Raw genomic sequence first — 20910 nt, 5'->3', positions numbered from 1 at the left:
AGTCGCGTGAAGACGGTAGCGCCCTGTAGCGACTCGAAGGCGGACGACAGAAGAGGCAGGGGGTAGCGGTTCTTGATGGTGATGGCGTTGAGGCCCCGGTAATCAATGCAGGGACGGAGAGAGCCGTCCTTCTTCCCTACGAAGAAGAATCCGGCCCCCGCAGGAGAGGAGGAGGGGCGAATGAGACCGGCCGCGAGAGACTCCTGGATGTATTTATTCATGGACTCGGTCTCCGGTGGCGATAAAGAAAACAGTCGCCCCCGAGGGGGGGACGAGCCGGGCAGCAGGTCGATGGCGCAATCATACGGGCGGTGAGGAGGCAACGATGTGGCGCGGGACTTGCTGAACACCAGTTTCAGGTCCATGTATTCGGGCGGCAGTGCCGACAGGTCCGGGAAGTCCTCGGGAGCGGAAGCGATCGGTGACACAGGGGTAACGGCATCCCGAAGGCAGTGGGAGTGGCAAAAGGGGCTCCAGCCCAGGATTCAGTTGCCCTCCCAGTCGATGTGGGGGTTGTGGCGAGCTAACCAGGGGTGACCCAAGACCACGGCGACCTGCGGGGAACGGATGACGTTGAGGACGATCTCCTCGCGGTGGTTGCCCAAAACGAGGAAGTTCACCGGGGGAGTGGCGTGGGTCACGCGAACCAGGGGGGCCCCGGTGATCGCGTGGGCTTCCAACGGCGAGTGCAGGGGGACGCGGGGCAGGCGCAGCCGGGCTGCCAGGTCGGCGTCGATAAAGCTGCCATCTGCCCCGGAGTCAATCAGGACGGAGACGGCGTGGCTCTGACCTCCGACGAGCAGGGTGGCAGAGAACAGGGGACGGGTCTGGGGAAAGTGACGCAGTGGGGTTACACTCACCTGTAATCCCCCCGCTGCGGGTGACCGCTGGCCCTTGGCCGGGCAGTTCGCCACAAAGTGGCCAGACTGCCCGCAGTATAGGCAGGACTGGGTGCTGAGTCTCCGTTGGCGCTCCGCGGGAGACAGGCGGGTGCGGTCGACCTGCATCGGCTCGGACGTTCCCGGGGATGGTGGTGCGGGGCTCCTGGCCGCCATCGGGAGGGGTTGCTCACGGACGGGACCGGGCAGGCTGCTGGACGCTCTCTCCCTGCGTCTTTGCGAAAGGCGCTGGTCCACGCGGATAGCCAGGTCCACCAAGGCCTCGAAGCTGGCAGGCAGCTCCCGAGTGGCCAGCTCGTCCTTGATGGGCTCCGCGAGACCGTGGAGGAAGGTGTCAAACTGGGCCTCCGCGTTCCATCCGCTGGTGGCGGCCAGGGTGCGGAAGTCAATCGCGTAATCCGACACCGACCGATGCCCCTGGCGAGCCTGCAGCATCTCTCTCGCTGCCTCGCGGCCCTGCCTGGAACGGTCAAACACCCTTCTCATCTCGTCGGCGAATCCGGCATACAAGTGGCAGAAGGGAGCGCCGGCGTCCCAGACCGCGGTACCCCACTCCCTCGCGCGGCCTGTCAGCAGGGTGATGACATAGGCGATCCTCGCCCGGTCTGTGGGGAACGTGGAGGGTTGCAGCTCGAATATCAGGGAACACTGCGAAAGAAACGAGCGGCAGGTTCCCGGGTCCCCCGCGTATGACTCGGGGGGTGGCAGCCAAGGCTCCCGGCTGGGAGGGGCTGGCGAAGCCGGTGGGTAGGCAGCCGCTGGCGGAACCGGTGGGTAGGCAGCTGCTGGCGGAAAGGGTCGGCTCTGCTGGTTGAGCTGCAATTGTTGCAGCCGCGCCGAGACCTCGGCGAGGCTGGTGGCGAAACCCTCCAGGGACCGGCTGATGGAATCCAGCTGGTTCTGGTGTCCCCTCAGCAGCGCTCCCTGGAGCTCCAGGGCCGTCCTCAGCTGCGGTAGGTCTGCTGGGTCCATGCTGGCTTGTTCGTTCTGTCAGGAACGGGGATCGGGACACAAACGCGGACCACCGGGTAAACGGAACCAAGCGTTTAATAATAATCGTCGGGCAGTTCGTCGTACAGGGGCAGGCAGGGTTCAAAAACACGGGGAATCAGTCCGGGGGCAGATCCAGGATCGGGAGTCGGGGCAGGCAGAGTCGGTAATCAGGCGGGCAAGAAGAGTCAGACGGGACCAAGACGGCAGGCAAAGGACGAAGTCGGAAAACAGGCAGGATTCGAAGAACAGCAATCAGATCTCAGGTTAACTAGAGCGGGGACGAGACAGGAGAAACTCACTGAAACGAACAAGCAAACAGACAGGGACACGCAGGGGAGATATAGGGCAGGGATAACGAGGCGATGGGGTGCAGGTGAGCAGACAGGCAGCGGGACGGGGCTGAAACACGAAACAAACGAAAACACCGCGACTAAGGGGGCGGAGCCCTGACAGTCTTAGATAAATCCACTAATGAGATCATTTGTCATAACCATAGCAGCAGTAATTGTACTGTAACCAGTTCTAAAACCAGATTGAAAATTTAAAATGTTATTATCAAGTAAAAACTGTTTTAACTGCAAGTTTACCTGGGATTCAAGGATCTTTCAAAGATTTACAGACTTGAGCAACAGAAATAGGTTTAAAATCAAATAAATCCAGACTTCCATCAGTTGCAGTAGTGGCGTAACATGGGACAGATGTATTTACATTTAAGCTGTCAGGTACATACCCAGCACGAATAAAATGTTTATTAAACTGATTAACTATGGCAGCTTTGTCCTTTATTTCATCTGAGCCAACAAGAATATGCTCAGGGAGACTTGAAGCAACATGTGTACCTGGCAAGGATTGAACTTGTTTCCAAAATTTTGAAGGGTTATTTAGGTTCTCTGTAACTGACTTAAGATAAAACTGTCAAGGGCTCAGGCAAGGACTCAATCGTAGACCACAAGTGCGTCGGTTTCCGGGCAGATTTAATGAAATCGTAAGGCAGATCGTTAAACAGTTCACAGGCAGGGTCTAAGCCAGAGAGGCAGTCCAAGGGAAAATCCAGGTATGGGAAAGTCGGAACAGGCAGGGTCGAACAACGGGCAGGCAGAGAGATCGGGCGAACAATACAGAGCAGCAGGCAATAAACGGATCAAAAAACAGGCAGGTCGAAAACAAGAAACAGACGGAAAAACGGCGGGGATGAAACAGTCAGAAAATACTGCTACGAACTAGCAACAATACAGAGGCACGCAAGGCAGATATAGGGCAGGGCTGACAAGGGGATGGGAAGCAGGTGTGCAGGTGGGCAGGTGAATGCGATAAGCAATCAGGCTGGTGGAGAACCGGGCGGGGAGCAGGGCAGGACTGAAACACAAGGGAAAAACAAAAGCACATGGGACGGGAAAAAACAAAAACACAACAGCTAGGGGGCGGGAGCACTGACAAAAACTCTGATTTGGATTTTCTGATCATTAAGGTGCACTTGTTCCGGTTCTAAACGTAGTCCAATCAACAGAGGAGTTTGAGAATCTATCTTGGGCCCATGATTTATTTCTTGAACAAATCAGCTCCGAAAGACTGTCCAAGAACCAGGGATTATCCCTACCGCTGATCCTAAACTTCTTAATGGGAACGTGTTTATTAAAATCAGACAGAAAGCTTGAGTGAAAATATTTTCATGCCAGTTCCCATCCGGAATCTCTGCTAAGATCACTGGAATACAAATCGTGCAGGAAAGCCTGCTCTTCAAAACTTTTAAAATATCTTTTAAAAATGAAACATGGTTTTTGCATTGGGAATTTTTGTATTCTGACACAAGCAATTGTACAGTGGTCACTGACATCATTGCAAAATATGCCAATTGAAGTGTCTTTATGAGATGTATTTGTTATTGTTGATATATTTATTTATTGTTGTTGATTTATTTTGTGCTTTAGAATTTGGCCTTGTTGGTGCATTAATGAGTTGCACAAGGTTTAAGGAATCATGCAATTCTTTAAAGCAATCTGAGGTCCCTGAAAGCCAGTCCCAATTCAGATCACCCATAAGGATGAATTCAGAATCATTTAATTCATGTAAAATATCTGAAATAGATTTGAGAGCATCCTTTGAGCATAGGTGGAGTTTGCGGGGAGGCGGGGGGGGGGGGGCCATTGCCCCCCTAGCGGCTGAAATATGTCACTACATTGAGTCTAAAATAGATTGGATTAGATTAGATTAGATTCAACTTTATTGTCATTACACATGTAACAAGTACAAGCCAACGAAATGCAGTTAGCATCTAACCAGAAGTGCAGTAAGCAGCAAGTGCAGAGGATATATTATCTACAGTTATATGTATGTACAGTATAGTATAAGATCACTGCTATGGACATTTTTTGTACAGATGGGTATATACAATGTGATATGTACATTATGAGGTCAGTAGTTATGGACAAATTTACAGATAGATATATACAGTTGATATATACAGTGTATAGTGTATATAGGTCCAAAATTAATCTAATTAATAATTCTTAATAATTAATAATTCTTAATTAATAATTATTAATTATTAATTAATCGCATACATAAGTATTTGCTGTAATTTTTTGACACATTATTTTTTCTGTAGTTAATCGAAATTAACACATTATTTTGACAACCCTACAGTAATGCAATAAAATAAAATGATTTTAAGAAATAAATCTGAATTCTATTATGTTTGGTTTTGTAATAAATTCATTTTGAGCCTTCACATTGAGGATGGCATAACAGCAAACCTATCACCTGAGAATATAGTGGACATATACGTGGGACGCAAAAAAAGGCGTTTACTTCTACACTAGGTAGGACACTGGTTATTTAATATATCCCAAGCCTACTGTAACAACAGACGACACTGCTGCTGAACATTTTCTAATTGTGTGCGCGCTATAAGTTGGATATGAGTGAGTATGCATTGTTTCATAGTTTTCAATAGACAAACATTAACACGAAATTAGTTCACGTGTACACTAAATGTTTTAAAAGGGTACATGAAAATGAAAGCCTAACAATATAATTAATATAATATAATAATAATAATATAATAAACAAATTGATATTTCACTTTTAACAGACTTTAACTTTATGGTTAGTGCGCTTCAGTTGTGGGCGCTCATGTGTAAAAGACAAATACCCTACGTAAGCCTGTGTGTGATATAGAACAAAGTGGTCAGAAACTGATTTGATGCGCTTTGTTGTTTGGCTTTATGGCAAGCTTGGCACTATTGTCTTTTACTGTATGTATGCGTAGCACACCACGCAATAGTTGGGACTGTGGACTGACGTCAGTTAAAAAATGTCAAATGACAAATGATTTATCCGAACCGTCGTTACCTACAAACTGTGAGAAAGAGTCCTCTCATACGATAAAATAGTCATTAACATCATTCGATTGTGAAGATACAGGATCTTGTTTACTTGCACTTGAGAATAGTAAATCTTCAGTTGATGAAGTGGACTGACTGACTGATGATTTGACTCAAAAAGTCTTGTCGAAGAGGTTGAGAGTTGTCTGGACCATAAAAGTGTGAATTCACTCTTCCTGTTGTGCCTGTACTGTCTTCATCTAGCATGAAACAGCAAGCTTAAGCTCATTTCCCATTATCTTCTCCAAGGAACAGACGAGTGTTGTATTTGGACAGAATTTAATGAAGAAAAGGTAAAACTGAAATAAATACAAATACAGGTACGGGTAAGTATAAAAGTATTACAAATTATAGTTATCTTACTAACAATCTTCCTTTCACAGGTTTCCAACCGGATTAACAGGAAAGTATGCTTCTTAATGCTAACGTAACATAACTGTCTAACTATCCTTTTCCTTTACTTTCAGGTTCATAAACAATTACTTACTGGCAATGCCGGGAGAAAACACCAGAATAAAGTTGTTTGAATGAACATGAACTTCTCTGTCCTCTGTCTTTCTTACGTGTGTGACAGATTCACGCTGTTAAACTAAAATGGCTGCCTTGGCAGGTCACAGGTCAAACTAAAACTCTTCAACTTAAAAGTCTCCTTTTCCAAGTTCTCCCCCTTCCCATTACATCACACTCCCCGCCTGGCACTTTTAGAGTGCCACACTTCGACCTAAACTACCTCTGACTCCAACAGTAAGACCACCTCGGAGACAGGTCTCAGGTAAGACTTGGGGGGCTGGTGGGACACGACTTTCACTTCCACCTTCCTTACTAGTCCATCTGCGCTCGGGATGGCCTTCATGACGATTCCCTTTGTCCATTCATTTCTTCTGGCTTGTTTGTCCTTTAGTAGCACTAAGTCTCCTTCCTTTAGGTTTGGTTTCTTCACGTGCCATTTCTGTCTGGCTTGAAGCGTGCTCAAGTACTCTTGTCTCCATCTGGCCCAGAATGTATCCGCCAAAGCCTGAACTCTTTTCCACTGATGTTTCAGGATGTCGGCTTCTGCGAAGTCTCCTTGTGGAAGAGACGGAGTGCCAATCTTCTGCGTAAGCAGTGTAGCTGGGGTAAGTATCAGAGGCACTTCAGGATCTGAGGAAACTGGTAAGAGTGGCCTTGAGTTGATAATGGCCATGACCTCTGACATTAGAGTGCATAACACCTCATGGGTGACCTTTGATCTTCCAGCTTGGAGTAACATTGAATCAAGGATCCGTCGTGCTGTTCCGATCATGCGCTCCCAACTTCCGCCTATGTTAGAGGCATGAGGGGGGTTAAAGATCCAAGTGCACTTTTGGGTGCGAAGGTAGTTCTCTACACTATCCTCTTCAGGGCATTTGCCTAGGTTCAGCTGTGTACTAGCCCCTACAAAATTGGTTCCCCGGTCTGACCGCAACTGTTTTGCTGGTCCTCTGACCGCGAAGAATCTGCGGAGGACATTTATACAGCTTGAGGCGCTCATTGACTCTATCACTTCTATGTGAACTGCTCTTGTGGACATGCATGTGAACAATACTGCCCATCTCTTGCTGTTGGAACTGCCCCCTCGGGTTCGGCGTGCCCCTACCTCCCATGGACCAAAGACGTCTAGGCCCACATAGGTGAATGGAGGTTCTTGTTGCAGGCGTTCTTGAGGTAAGTCTGCCATTTGCTGCTGTTGCAATTTGCCACGCAATATTTTGCATGTCACACACTTGAAAATAAGGCTGCTGATGGCTCTCTTGCCTCCTACTATCCACAATCCACTAGCGCGCACAGCACCTTCAGTGAAGTGCCTTCCCTGATGTTGAACTCTTTCATGGTGGTGACGAATGAGCAGTGTGGCAACATGGTGCCTACCAGGAATCAGGATCGGATGAGTCTCATCTCCAGGTAAGTCTGAGTGAGTGATGCGGCCTTCTACACGCAACAGGCTTTCTTTGTCTATTAAAGGGTGAAGTTTCTTCAGAGGACTGCATGCAGGTAAGTCTCGATTCTGCTGAATGTACTGTATCTCTTCTGCATACACCTCCTGCTGCACGGCCTTGATGATGATGTGTTCCGCCATGGTAAGTTCTGCACTGGTCATACTCATTTTACAGAAATGCCAGCCAACACACCGTGGATCATGCAATGGCTTGTGGTGACTCTGTGCAACATGTTTCAGCCGTGCTATGGCGCTTGTCAGTCTGCTCCAAGACGAAAATCTTTGGAAGCGCTCTGTGTTTAGCTGTGGTCCCTGGACCGTAGTCAGGAAGGTTGTGACCTCAGGACGCAGCTCCACATCTGAATCTGGATCAATCAGTTCAAAGTGAGTGTTATCTGAGGATGAACTGCCAGGTTTTAGCAAAAACTTTGGTCCGGTCAGCCAACTGGAAGTTTGCAACTGGTTTGCAGACAAGCACCTAGTGGCATGGTCGGCCGGATTGTGTTCTGTGGGCACATACCTCCACTGGCACGGATGACTTGACTGGCGGATTCTTTGTACGCGGTTGTTCACATAAACATAGAATCGCCGGGATGTGTTGTTTATGTATCCCAATACTACCTTGCTGTCAGTGAAGAATGTTGTCTTGTCCAGTTCTTGACCTATGTCCTCTCTGACTTGGTCTGCTATCTCTGTGGCCAGCACTGCAGCGCAGAGCTCTAGTCTTGGGATGGTGAGTTCTGCCAGAGGTGCGAGTTTGGCCTTGCCAAGGATGAAACTGACTTCTTCAAGACCTTCTTCAGATTCCACCTTCAGGTAAGCTACTGCTGCGATGGCATTTACTGAGGCATCTGAGAAGATGCACAATTCTGTGACTATGGCCCTGGTGAGTGGAAATGAAGCATAGGTGCGTGGGATGGTCAACTTGTTCAGTTCTTGCAGAGAATTCTGCCATCCTTGCCACTTGATCAACTTCATGTCAGGCAGGGGTGTGTCCCAGTCTGTACATTGAGACATTAGCTCACGTAGGAGGAGCCTACCTTGGATTGTCACTGGCGCCAGAAAGCCCAACGGATCAAACAGGCTGTTGATTGTTGACAAAACACCTCTACGCGTGTATGGTTTCTGGGACTCTGGAATGTTGAAGGTGAACTTGTCCTCTGTCATATTCCAGGCCACACCTAGACTACGCTGAACAGGTAAGTCATCAACTGCTAGATCCAGGGTTTCTATTCCCTTGGCACGGTCCTCTTTAGGAAAGGCATCCATGACTTGTGCCTTGTTAGAGGCGATCTTGTGAAGCTTTATGTTGTAGCGTTCCAGTAACTTCTGGGCTCTCTTTAAGACATCAATAGCCTCAGCTTCAGTTGGAAAGGACCTCAGAGCATCATCCACGTAAAAGTCTGTGTTGATGAACTGACACACGTCCTTGCCAAAGTCCTCTTCCCCTTCTTGAGCTGATCTTCTTAGCCCATACATCGCCACAGCTGGGGAAGGGCTGTTCCCAAATACGTGGACTCTCATGCGATAATCCACCACTTCTATTTCAGGGTTGTTGTCCTTGAACCACAGAAAGCGTAAAACATCTCTGTGTTCTTCCTTAACTAGGAAACAGTAGAACATCTGCTTGATGTTTGCAATAATGGCAACAGGGTCTCTCCTGAACCTCATAAGCACCCCTAAGAGTCTGTTGTTGAGGTTTGGCCCTTGAAGCAAAACTTCATTTAATGATACTCCTTGGAAGCGGGCACTTGAGTCAAACACTACCCGTATTTTCTCGGGTTTCCGTGGGTGATATACCCCAAACATTGGAAGGTACCACACTTCCTTTCCATCCTCTAGCGGTGGCGCTCGTTCAGCATGGTTGTTATCCAGGATCTCTTGCATGAACTCCATGAAATCCTCTTTCATGCTGGGTCTTTTCTGGAATGAACGCTGTAGAGACTTGAAGCGATCATATGCATACTGCCTGTTGTTGGGCAGATGCCTTCTTGGATTCTGAAATGGCAACGGCGCCATCCAGCTGCCACTTTCATCTCTGACAAACCCCTTGTCCATTATCTGGAGGAAGGACAGGTCGTCAATTGAAGGTGCTAGCTGATTGTCTCTCGGAGTCCTCTGAAAGACTGCTTTGCCTAAGTGGTCGTCTTGCTGCACTGGAGCATAGGACCAAGATACACAGCTGTCCTTATTGCTGTTCTGACTGAAGTCCTCCTTGACTTTGACGATGTTCTCACAGGGTTGCATGTAGCTGGGACGGCCACTTTCCATGAAGTGTGTTTTGTATGTGTTCACTGTCTTTGGTGAATGAGCTCCACCCAGACATACGTCGCCAATGATGACCCATCCTAGGTCATGCTTCTGGGCGAATGGAGCGTTGTGTGGCCCATTGTACTGCCGACGCACTTTGTGGACCTGGAGAATGTCTCGGCCTAAGAGAAGCCAGATGTCTGCAGAGTTATCCAGAGCAGGTATCTCTTTACCTATGGCTCGCATGTGGCTGTGGTGGAATGCTGCCTCTGGAGTGGGAATCTCCTCTCTTGAGTTAGGCACATTGTTACATTCTATGAGAGTTGGTAGGGATATACTCAGCTCTCCTGTGAGTGGCTCGATGACGTAGCCATGGGCTCTTCTCCCAGACACCTGTACAGCTCCAGCACATGTTCTTAGGATGTATGGCATAGATGGTCCTTGTATGTGGAAGAACTCAAAGAACTCTGTCCTGGCTAATGATACGTTGCTTTGATCGTCTAAGATCACATACATCTTCTTACTTTCTGAGCGACGGCCTTGAGGGTATACATTAACCAGGCATATCTTAGAGCATGACTTACCACTGAAGCCCTTGCCACACACCTGTGTACATGTAGCTGTCACAGATGTACTTGCCTCATCTTCATGAGTGTTCTCCGGCTCCCCGCCATGATCCTTGGAGGGTGCCTTAAACTCCGTTGTAGCTGGGCCCCGGTGGAGAGCAGCTACATGTCGGTCACTGTTGCACTCTACGCACCTTATCTGAGCTTCACAGTTCTTGGCCTGATGAAAGACTGAAGCACAGCAGCGGAAACATATGCCCTTGTCTTTGAGCAGTTTTTTTCTGTCATCAAACAGCATTGCTCTGAAAGTCTTACATTTCTTAAGTGGATGAGGTTTTTTGTGTATTGGACATGTTGTGTTTGGATCCTCTGTTTCCTTTCTTGTGTGATCTTTGAATTCTCTGGACACACTGGTTTTGTGCACAGTGACTTGATTTCTTGAGTTTTCCATACCTTTCCCTTTTTGGAGTAGGTGTTGAGTAATAGGATGTATTGAAACTTGGGTCGTTCCTTGCTTTGGCCTCTCTTCTCACGAACTGAGAGAAAACGTGGAATGGTGGAAAAGGAACTTTGTTATCTTCCTTGTATTTGGACCCAAATGTTGTCCATTTTTCTTGCAGGTGAAACGGCAACTTATCTACGATGGGACAGACTCCTCTCGCTGTATCCAGGTAAGTCAATCCGCTAAGATAACTGTCTTCCTTTGCAGCTTCTAGCTCAAACAGCAAGTCACTGAGTTCTCTGAGTCTTTGGTTGTCTCTGTTAGAGATCTTAGGAAAATTATCTAATTTAGCAAACAGAGCTTTTTCTATTGCTTCAGGAGCACCATAGCATTCATGCAGTCTCGTCCAAATTAAGTTAAGACCTATTGATGGGTGCCTGATATTAGCTGATTTTATTCTTCGAGCTAGCTGGCTTGACTCTGGACCTAACCACTTTATGAGCAGGTCAGTCTGTTCATGGGCTGAGAAATGTTGACCTCCAGCTGAGGTAGTTTTCAGGCTGGTCATCAAATTTTGTTAGCCCACCTGATACTAGCTGGCTTCTTATCAGAAACTTGGCTAAGTCTGATGTGCTGCTATTCACATCATGGCTGGATGGAGCATTTCGTGAATAATGGCCTTTCACCTGTTGTTGCCTTTGATTGTGTGAGCTATTAACAGTTTGAGGAGTATGATATCGTTGAACACCAGGCCCCGAGATGTCTTGCTGGTGGTCCTGCCCATGTGGTTGAGAGTGGCCATAATGTACTCGCCGTGGGCTGGAGTGTTGCTGGATCCCCTGGTCTGGGCGCTTCCTCTGCTGCAGTGGACTTGGAGAGCCATGCACTTCATCCAGAGTGAGCAGGTTGGATGGCTGTTGTGTCTCCTCACTCGAGTCGGATTCTTCCGCTTCCTCTCTGTGACCAGCTACAATTTGTGTATGCTTTACGACATATTCGCTTACTTTCTCATGTGAATCCTCCATCTGAGGTAAAAGTTTGAATTCTTCCAGGCTTCCACTGGAGCTTACACCAAGACAGCGGCTTCCATGATAACTGCTTTGGCGACGGCTGCTTCTGCTTCTTTAAGTTGCTTGAGCGCCTCCAATTCTGCTTCCAGACGGGCCTTCTCCAATTTTATCTCCATTTCCTTTCGGCTAAATGATGCTCTTGCTTTCGCCGCTTCTGCTTCTGCTCGTGCTTTAGTAGCTGCCATGCTAACACTTAGCGCTGAGCATGTGGAACGTTGAGAGCTCGATGACTGGGATCTACAGTCAAAATTGTACTTTTCACCTTTCATCACTGTTCTTTCTTCAACCGCACACGCTGCCTGAGCACCTTTATCCTGCGCTGTCTTCTGTTGAGGGGCTGCCATTTTACTGTACTGTCTTCATCTAGCATGAAACAGCAAGCTTAAACTCATTTCCCATTATCTTCTCCAAGGAACAGACGAGTGTTGTATTTGGACAGAATTTAATGAAGAAAAGGTAAAACTGAAATAAATACAAATACAGGTACGGGTAAGTATAAAAGTATTACAAATTATAGCTATCTTACTAACAATCTTCCTTTCACAGGTTTCCAACCGGATTAACAGGAAAGTATGCTTCTTAATGCTAACGTAACATAACTGTCTAACTATCATTTTCCTTTACTTTCAGGTTCATAAACAATTACTTACTGGCAATGCCGGGAGAAAACACCAGAATAAAGTTGTTTGAATGAACATGAACTTCTCTGTCCTCTGTCTTTCTTACGTGTGTGACAGATTCACGCTGATAAACTAAAATGGCTGCCTTGGCAGGTCACAGGTCAAACTAAAACTCCTCAACTTAAAAGTCTCCTTTTCCAAGTTCTCCCCCTTCCCATTACATCACAGTGCCCATTTAGCTCATTTAATCCAGGGTTGCACTGAATATCAGGAATATAAAAAAGTGAAAAGATGCCAATTTAAAATACTGTTGTGCTCGGACCTCTTGAAGTGAGCTATGCTGCTCGTCTGGATGGCGTGGGTGGAAATGACTTCACACGACAAGGAATCATCCGTTTGTGGACTTTACTGAACTCGGCAGGTGAGTACAGAACATACAGCCGTACACATCAATGAAGGCGTTATACGAGATTGCGGTCTCCGGCTCAGGCACTGAACAGCTAGCTAGCACTGTCCATGCGATGAATCGTGAGCACCGTCGTTCAACCTCAACTAACTGTTGGAATCCCGCTACATCCCTTCTGCATGATACAGAGCGCAGAGCACGGTGCCATTAGCCGTTTAGCACGTATGCTAAAACCGGTGCAATTAGAAAACTAGATAGGAAAAATTCTAGCTAGTTTTAGCTTTGAAGAAACAGTGATTTAACATTAAAAAATATCGTTCCCTTTCATGTACAACATGTTCTGGAATGACCATAAAAACATCCTTATCCTTAATGTCAACCGCAAATCCAAGTTTCGGTGCCTGGATTCCAGTTGTTTCTGCGAATTGATCCATTTGCTTCTCTTTTCTTTAGCTTTCGGCAGTCTGTAAAAAGAGAGCTCTGATTTCTTGTTGAATCTATTTGTACAGTCAATCACACAACAGCTCTTTCCCATTTTAGATGTGTTTTTGTGTTTTCGCGGCATTCAAGCTGAATGCTAACGCTGCCTTTCTGCCACTCAGTGGATGCAACCTGCTGATTCCGCATTAATCCAGAAAAATCACATCCCTGGCACTTACAGGATCCCCCCTTAGGTGCTATACTCCAGCAGGTGGATTCCAGACAGGCCTAGGCCTCAAAGCAGTCCAGAGTTAGAGTTCTGTGGCAATCCAATAAAGATGTATCATCCAGAGATCACAAACTGAAGAGAAGATGTTGTTCTTGGCAAGTACTACCCATTCAGGTCAAAATGACTTGAAATATCATGCAAAACTCAGACCTTAAGTGCTAACACACAAACTATGGACTGACTTGGGTGCTCAGCGGAGGAGAATCCAAGATGATATGTCTCCTGCTTTGTAATTAATTTTATATTGAATTAGTTGTGCGTTTTAGTCTTAGTAGCTTTGTAAGTGTAGGGCTGTATTCATGTGTGGTAGAATTGATGAATATTTTTTTAAAATTTCAGTTGCCACTCTCATGGTGATATGGTTTGCCAGAAATGTTTAAAAACTCCATAGGGTCGCAAACTCCTCCTGGACGTTTATTGTTTTACATTAGATTAACGTATTTTTCCGCATTCATTAATGATATTAATGATATATCCAAGTTTTCTGCTTGCGCTTTGTTTAGGTTCAGGAGGGTCATGTTGTCAAGAAAATGCTTATTTATAGCCAACTAGGTAGTAGTAAACAAAACCAGCAGTTAATTTAGCTGGCTAAACACATTGTAGTTTTACAAAGTCAAACCTACACAACACACGAATTTGTCAATTTTCCAATTTGATGAGAATAAGACAATGATTTAAACTCACTATACAGATAAATTATTCTCACATACCCACTTCCAGTGCCCACCTCAATTCACTGTGCATGTACCAAGGCACTGAGGATTATGTGATAGAGGTACTATTCATCAAAATATATGATTAGTTGTGTGTAAGGCATCTGAACTTGGGATACAATCACTTAGTCATCATAAGGTCCTGTGTTAATGCCCCAGCAGGATGATCTCTGTACAGGCTGACGCTAGCTTGGCTTCCAGGCGGGGCTAAATCCTTGCCATAATGTTACTGTCCAATCAGTACACCACACAATTTCGTTTGCCGATTCGTTTTCAGTCCTCAAGTCTATTTTTTTAAATCCAAATTTACTGAAAAAAATTACATCCATTTACTGCACAATCATGTGTACTGTTTGTGAACAACAATCAATCAAAGCATGTTTATGAGTAGATTCAGGGCAGTCCTCTTCAATTAAAACCACCAAAGGTGCGTCCCAGGGCTTGTCCCCATTTCTCTTTATGTTGTATACAAACGACTGTTAAAGTCATAATCAGATTTACCGATGAAACAGTGATAGGCCTCATAAGCGAAAGTGAGTAAAATTACAGAGAGGAGATGAAACATTTCACCCTATGGTGAACCGAAAACTCACTTCTAATAAAGAAAACCAAAGAGGTGACCATTGTCTTTAAATCCATGAATTGGGAACTAATTCCAGTGGTGGTTCCTCCCAACTCCCATACTTGGTTGTTTCCCAAATTATAGTGCAATACGCTGCTACTTCAGAAACAATCATGGAGAGAGGCGTTTCACCTCCAAATTTAGTGCCTATAATTAATTGACATGTGGGTGGATGGCTAAAATAGAAACAAACGGGACAAACTATAATGTTATACACTATATGGACTAAAGTATTTGGCCACAGCTGTTTTTCAGGGTTTGGGCTAGGCCCCTTATCTCCAGTGAAGGGCAATCTTAATGATTCAGCATACCAAGACATTTTGGACAATGCTATGCTTCCAACTTTGTGGCAACAGTTTGAGGAAGGCCCTTTTCTATTTCAACATGACTGTGCCCCAGTGCACAAAGCAAGGACTATAAAGACATGGTTTGATGAGGTCGGTGTGGAAGAAATTGACTGGCCCGCACAGAGCCCTGACCTCAACCCCATCGAGCACCTTTGGGATGAACTGGAACGGAGATTGCGAGCCAGGCCTTCTCGTCCAACATCAGTGCCTGACCTCATAAATGCCCTGCAGAATGAATGGGCGCAAATTTCCACAGAAACACTCCAAAATCTTGTGGAAAGCCTTCCAAGAGTGGAAGCTGTTATAGCTGCAAAAGGGGAACCAACTCCTTATTAAAGTATATGTATTTGAATACAATGTCATTACTGTCCCTGTTGGTGTAATGGTCAGGCGTCCGAATACCTTTGTCCATATAGTGTATTTCATTCATTTATTTTTCACAAAGTGAAATATAATTGATTAATTTCATTCGGTCTTTCCTTTGGTAATCTGCTGCTTTCATTGTCTTATTTCTTAAATGATAATGGAACAATATCAATGTATGTTCGGCTATGCTTGAAATAATCGGGACCGGAAATATACAGGTGCATCTCAAAAAATTAGAATATCGTGGAAAAGTTTTTTTTTTTCATAATTTAATTCAAAAAGTGAAACTTATTCTAGATTCATTACACATAGAGTGAAATATTTCAAGCCTTTTTTTGTTATAATTTCAATGATTATGGCTTACAGCTCATGAAAATCAAAAATCCAGTATCTCTGTATCTATCTAACATATTAGAATATTTCCTAAGATCAATCAAAAAATGATTTACAATACAGAAATGTTCAAATTCTGATAAGTATGTTCATTTATGCACTCAATACTTGGTCGGGGCTCCTTTAGCACAAATTACTGCATCAATGCGGCGTGGCATGGAGGCGATCAGCCTGTGGCATTGCTGAGGCGTTATTGAAGCCCAGGTTGCTTTGATAGTGGCCTTCACCTCGTCTGTATTGTTGGGTCTGGTGTTTCTCATAGATACCCCATAGATTCTCTATTAAATTTTCACTTTCTTAAATAACTGATGAAAAATATTGAACTTTTTCACAATATTCTAATTTTTTGAGACGCACCTGTATTCTGGCCTAGTAAGTAGTTGCCCGTTTCAATATATTTTCAAAGCTAACATGTTGTGTGTAGTCAGACGTATTCCTGGTCCTTATTAGCTGAAGTTGAAGTTTCGGACAGCACAGTATGAAAAAATAAACTTTGTAAATAGCTATAAACAAAAATAAATGGGCAAACAAGTTCATCAAAAACGGCTCTCGCTAACAAGTTGGCTTATTACATAAGTTATATTTTAGACGAGCTACCTAATTTTCGGCCATCGATTTCTAATTTAATGACGTTTTATCAAAAGAATAGTTCATCCGGTTCCTGACAACGCTTGCCTACCTATTTCTTGGACAACCTATCTGGTGAGGTCAGAAGAGCAGTGTTTACATATTTCCGTTCCTGTGCACTATTTTCCGGCCATTTATTATTTAGGGAGATACGAAATCATTTTTTGTTCTGTTAGAAGTTCCGGTTATCGCTTAAGTTTATGAAATAAGAAGATCCGGTGGTTCAACATCCGGCAGTCGACATCCGTTCGGGTGATACGCGAAATGCATCCAGTAATATATTTTCTTACTGTTGGTAGGGTCGGTGCTGTCAGCGACTTACTGTCAGATAAAGTAAAGATCGGGAGACAGCACGTTCGAGTCAAAGAGCTAGTATAACAGCAGCTGAACTCGAGTGTACCGAATTAACTGAACTGGACACTTGCTTTGAGTAAGTGGCTTGCATCTGTTCGTAGCAAGTTAAGGTTTGTTTTAAATGTAAATGTGATTATCTAGTTATTTGCTGTTGGCAGTATTGTTCTGTTCATCGTTTGTTGCAGCCCGGCAAAATGTAGAATAATTTATGAGATAGTTTTGTCCTGGGTACTGGCTAGTGTTCTTAAGCACTGAACACTTGAATTGTTTTTCATTTTAGCAGATATGTCTACGCCTAAAGTTGCGCTTGTCACGGGTTCCAACAAAGGCATTGGCTTTGCAGTCGTGCGGGCGCTGTGTCTTCACTTTACTGGCGACGTGTATCTTAGTGCGCGAGATGTGGGCCGGGGAACGGCGGCAGTGGAGAGCCTGAGGACCGAGGGGTTGAACCCGTTCTTCCAGCAGCTCGACATCACCGACCCAGTAAGCGTGCGTGCTGCCCGTGATTTCTTTAAGGATAAATACGGTGGCTTGGATGTCCTGATTAACAACGCTGGGATTGCTTTCAAAGGTAACTACGTACAGTACTACAGCACATACGTTATGGGTGTATGGTGTATCTAGATGTATCAAGGTGTTGGATAGGTGGCTGATTGTCCCTTACATTTTAAGATGTTTTCACACATCACTAATAAACCGGCTCACTCTCCTTCCCAGTGGCTGACACCACACCCTTTGGAATCCAAGCGGAGGTGACCCTCAAAACAAATTTCTTTGCCACCCGTGATATGTGCAATGAGTTTATTCCCATCATCAAACCCGTTGGTGAGCTACGCATTCAGCCCTGTCAGATGTTTGAGTTTGTGGAGAAGTTTTATTGTTAAGTTTTTTTTTTTAAGGCTGGCTTATGTTCCTGCACAGGAAGAGTTGTGAATGTCTCAAGTGTCATGAGCTCCATTGCCCTGAAGCAGTGCAGCCCAGAACTCCAGGCAAGGTTTCGTAGCGATGACATCACGGAGGAGGAGCTGGTGGGGCTGATGGAGAGGTTCGTGCAGGAGGCCCAGAGAGGTGTACACACCCAGACAGGCTGGCCCAATACGGCCTATGGTGTATCCAAAATTGGCGTAACGGTGCTGTCTAGGATCCAGGCCTGGAGGCTGCAGAAGGAGAGGCCAGTGGATCAGATCCTTCTCAACCCCTGCTGCCCAGGCTGGGTGAGGACTGACATGGCAGGTCCCAGGGCCACCAAATCCCCAGATGAGGGTGCTGTAACCCCTGTCTACCTGGCCTTGCTGCCGGCCGGTGCTGAGGAGCCACATGGACAGTTTGTGTCTGAGAAGCAGGTGCAGGCGTGGTGAGAGTCTCCACAGAGTATGATGTGTTGGCCAGCCACAGTTCCCTTGAGGAGAAAGTGACTTTCCTATCAGTTATCAGCACTAAAATATGTTAATATGTTTGTATAAGTTGCACCAAATGAAATCATTGTTTTCATAAAATTAGTGGAAATTTGAATCATGGAACAACTAATTTAAGATCTTAGTCTCAAGAGTGTCTGCCAAGCATTTTGATCATTTTCCCTAAAAAGCCACAAGTAACAGGTATACAAAACTAAAACGCAAAACAACAAGGCAAACCATGAAAAATGTTGTAGAAAATTTCTTAGTTAACCACACGGCACCTTCTACTTTTGGGGTAATTCAGTATAGAAGATTTTAGTATTCATACTGTGTAAAATCATGGAAAACAGTCGCAGAATGGTTTTTTTAATGTATAAAATTGCTGGTGCAACTGTGTGCCTTCTGTATATTTGAAACTCCTTCACACATCACTTTACTTAGTGTATGTTTTGTGCAAATAAAATATGCTCATGACTAAGATGGTGGCATTTCATCTTCTATAATATAAAGTTTTTTTCTTGAAAAGAAATTGTTTTCTAATATCTGGTCATGTCAAGTGAGCCAATAGGATTATAGGATGTGTTTGACATAGAGGATGATGGATAGTTTGACACAGGTGGCACAGACTGAAAGTGTCCCTTTGTTTCTTTCGATGATAAAATGACATCCTGACAATACAACTGAAGGCAATACAACTAAATTGAAAGCTACTCATGTAGCGAGAGTACCCCAGAATGACTGCTTTTGATGTTTGTGTAGCGGGAGTAGTTTTGACGTGTACGAATTATATGAAGTTCGTCAAAATATTAGGTTCTCATTCCCCTGAGTATCCGTTCTCAAGTGTTTTATTGATATTTTCTAATCTGTTTGTATTGTAATGTCCTCTCCTGGCACGAGCTGGTTACCAACGAGTTGGTTGTCAAGTTCATTGGTTACTTCACATCTCCGTTCCTTTTTCTTACGTTGGCGACGAGTGTGGTACGTTGAAATACGAGCTCCGGTCATTGTCATATAAAAGATGTCTTAATTAGTGTCTTACAATCATTGTCTAACTGTATAAACAACTTTATGAATATGTAGGCATTACACTAACTGGAGATCAAGCTATGTGAAATATTTGTCTTGCTTCATTTATGGAATATAGTAATGCTAGCTACTTGAAATGCTACGAGGGTTAGCCACAGAATGTTAGCCTTGATAGCTAATGAAGCGTTAAATGACCGTTGCGAGAAAGTTAGATAATACAATGATTGGGTTCTATTTTTATGCACAGGAACCGGAGACACGTTACTGACGTTTATTTGCCAGGTAATCTGATATTGTTACCAAACACAAAATGGGTTCTAGCGATACGTGTGGCTGTACTGTGTAACATTAAAACTACACGATCACAAGCTCAATATGTAGCTAGTACGTAACTGTTTCTTCACATCTCCCCTTCTTCCTACGTTGGCGACGAATGTGTGCTAATAAAACACGCGCTGTGAACCCAACCCATCCTGTCTGCCTGTGATTCCTGCTGAGTAGCGTCCGTCGGGAACAAGGGGTTACACTAATGTAACAGTAATATGTAATAACCCTATGGACCGTTTCAAATAAGCATTTTACAGAAAAGATGGTGCTTATGCAGGGGCACAGTTATCTCGTAAAATATCAACAGTGTTGGTTTATTTATAGATTGTTTTATGATCACGCCTTATATGTTTGTCTCTTTCACTGAGGAAAACAACTGAGTGTCATACAGTAAATTTTTCATTCACAGGCCTGTCATGAAATAGTAGCTACAGTAGCTGACCTGGTGAAATGATGGGAAGTATATTAGCTTAACTAAATATCTGACAGACGAGTGAGGTGTCTAAACAGTACAGATCCTGGAACGTACCAAAGCGCGGGTGGGAGAACACTTAATGATTTCTTCTGAAGCGGATCTATGAAACAGTCATATGGTCGCAGCGTGGATCACGCTTTAATACTGTGGTTACATTTGATCCCGTGTATACCGCAAGGTTAAAGTGGAAAGCGACGACACAGCGACACACGGTGAAATAACGCATAAACAGTAACTTCGCAACCACATCCCAATCCATTCTCTCCCCTACTCTTTGTCTCACCCACCCCTATCTCACCAGGAAGTGCTCGTCCACCATACGAAATCAGCTGAGTTCAGGATTTCAGTCATCAACCTCAACCAACAGCGCTGAGGGATGAAGGAGACTCTTTCTTGTTTTGAAACCTCCGTGTTCGTACGACTGTTCATCGTTAGGAGATCTCTTTCATACATTATTTTTATGGCTTCTGTACATATTCACGCACTGGGAACTGGAGACATCTAGCAACAACAGAAACTGATTGTCAGGGAAAAGCGAAGATTCCGCCAAAATAGACCGTTTTGTCTGACGTGAGTCTAATTTCTTCTCCCATTTAGTCTATACGTCATTTTTCGTCTTGCTGCATTTCCGTCTCCTGTAAGGTGTAGTTACGTTAGGATCAACGTATGCCCTGTGGTTGGTGTATCCTATCTAAATGTTTTTTGCAAATAACCAGCCATTGTATGCAAATCATTTTTCGGTTACATTCTTGATCTTACCAACACACCAGTTGTGAAATTGGTGAAATTTACCAATTTAACTATGTGTTATAACTTTTAGGTTTTATTTCAAAATTTTAAAATTACAGATGACATTTTTGGTTAATCTTTGTCTCACGGTCGACAGAACCAGATTGATGCTGTCTGGCTTTAACAAGTGAACAAGCTTTAGATCGAGGGCTAATCACAGTAGAATGGGAGCTGTAGCTGTA

The 20910-nt window shown here is 44.7% G+C and overlaps 2 protein-coding genes across 6 annotated transcripts in view; both read left to right on the top strand.

Annotated features, from left to right (window-relative positions):
- Positions 1 to 16665: 16665 nt before the first annotated feature.
- Positions 16666 to 18526, top strand: cbr1 (carbonyl reductase 1). Of its 2 annotated transcripts, none has more exons than XM_036545341.1 (4): positions 16666 to 16790; positions 16998 to 17285; positions 17432 to 17539; positions 17636 to 18526. In XM_036545341.1, the coding sequence occupies exons 2-4, from the start codon at positions 17000 to 17002 to the stop codon at positions 18070 to 18072; spliced, it is 831 nt and encodes a 276-aa protein (XP_036401234.1). In that variant the 5' UTR covers positions 16666 to 16790; positions 16998 to 16999; the 3' UTR covers positions 18073 to 18526. The 2 variants fall into 2 exon arrangements, with proteins under 2 accessions (XP_036401234.1, XP_036401233.1); XM_036545340.1 differs by having other exon boundaries at positions 16995 to 17285.
- A 1716-nt stretch (positions 18527 to 20242) lies between these two features.
- The window catches only part of dop1b (DOP1 leucine zipper like protein B), a 40407-nt gene continuing 39739 nt past the window's right edge, over positions 20243 to 20910 (top strand). For 3 of the 4 annotated variants that reach the window (XM_036544753.1, XM_036544751.1, XM_036544750.1), the window contains exon 1: positions 20243 to 20509. The gene's annotated coding sequence lies outside the window, so the exon portion shown is untranslated. The remainder of the gene's footprint in view (positions 20510 to 20910) is intronic. The other variant, XM_036544752.1, reaches the window with a different exon arrangement.

This window comes from Megalops cyprinoides, chromosome 14 (assembly GCF_013368585.1).
Source record: "Megalops cyprinoides isolate fMegCyp1 chromosome 14, fMegCyp1.pri, whole genome shotgun sequence".
In the NCBI taxonomy this organism is placed as follows: Eukaryota; Metazoa; Chordata; class Actinopteri; order Elopiformes; family Megalopidae; genus Megalops; species Megalops cyprinoides.
Note: the sequence above shows the minus strand (reverse complement) of the source record. Positions and strands in the feature narration are given on the sequence as shown.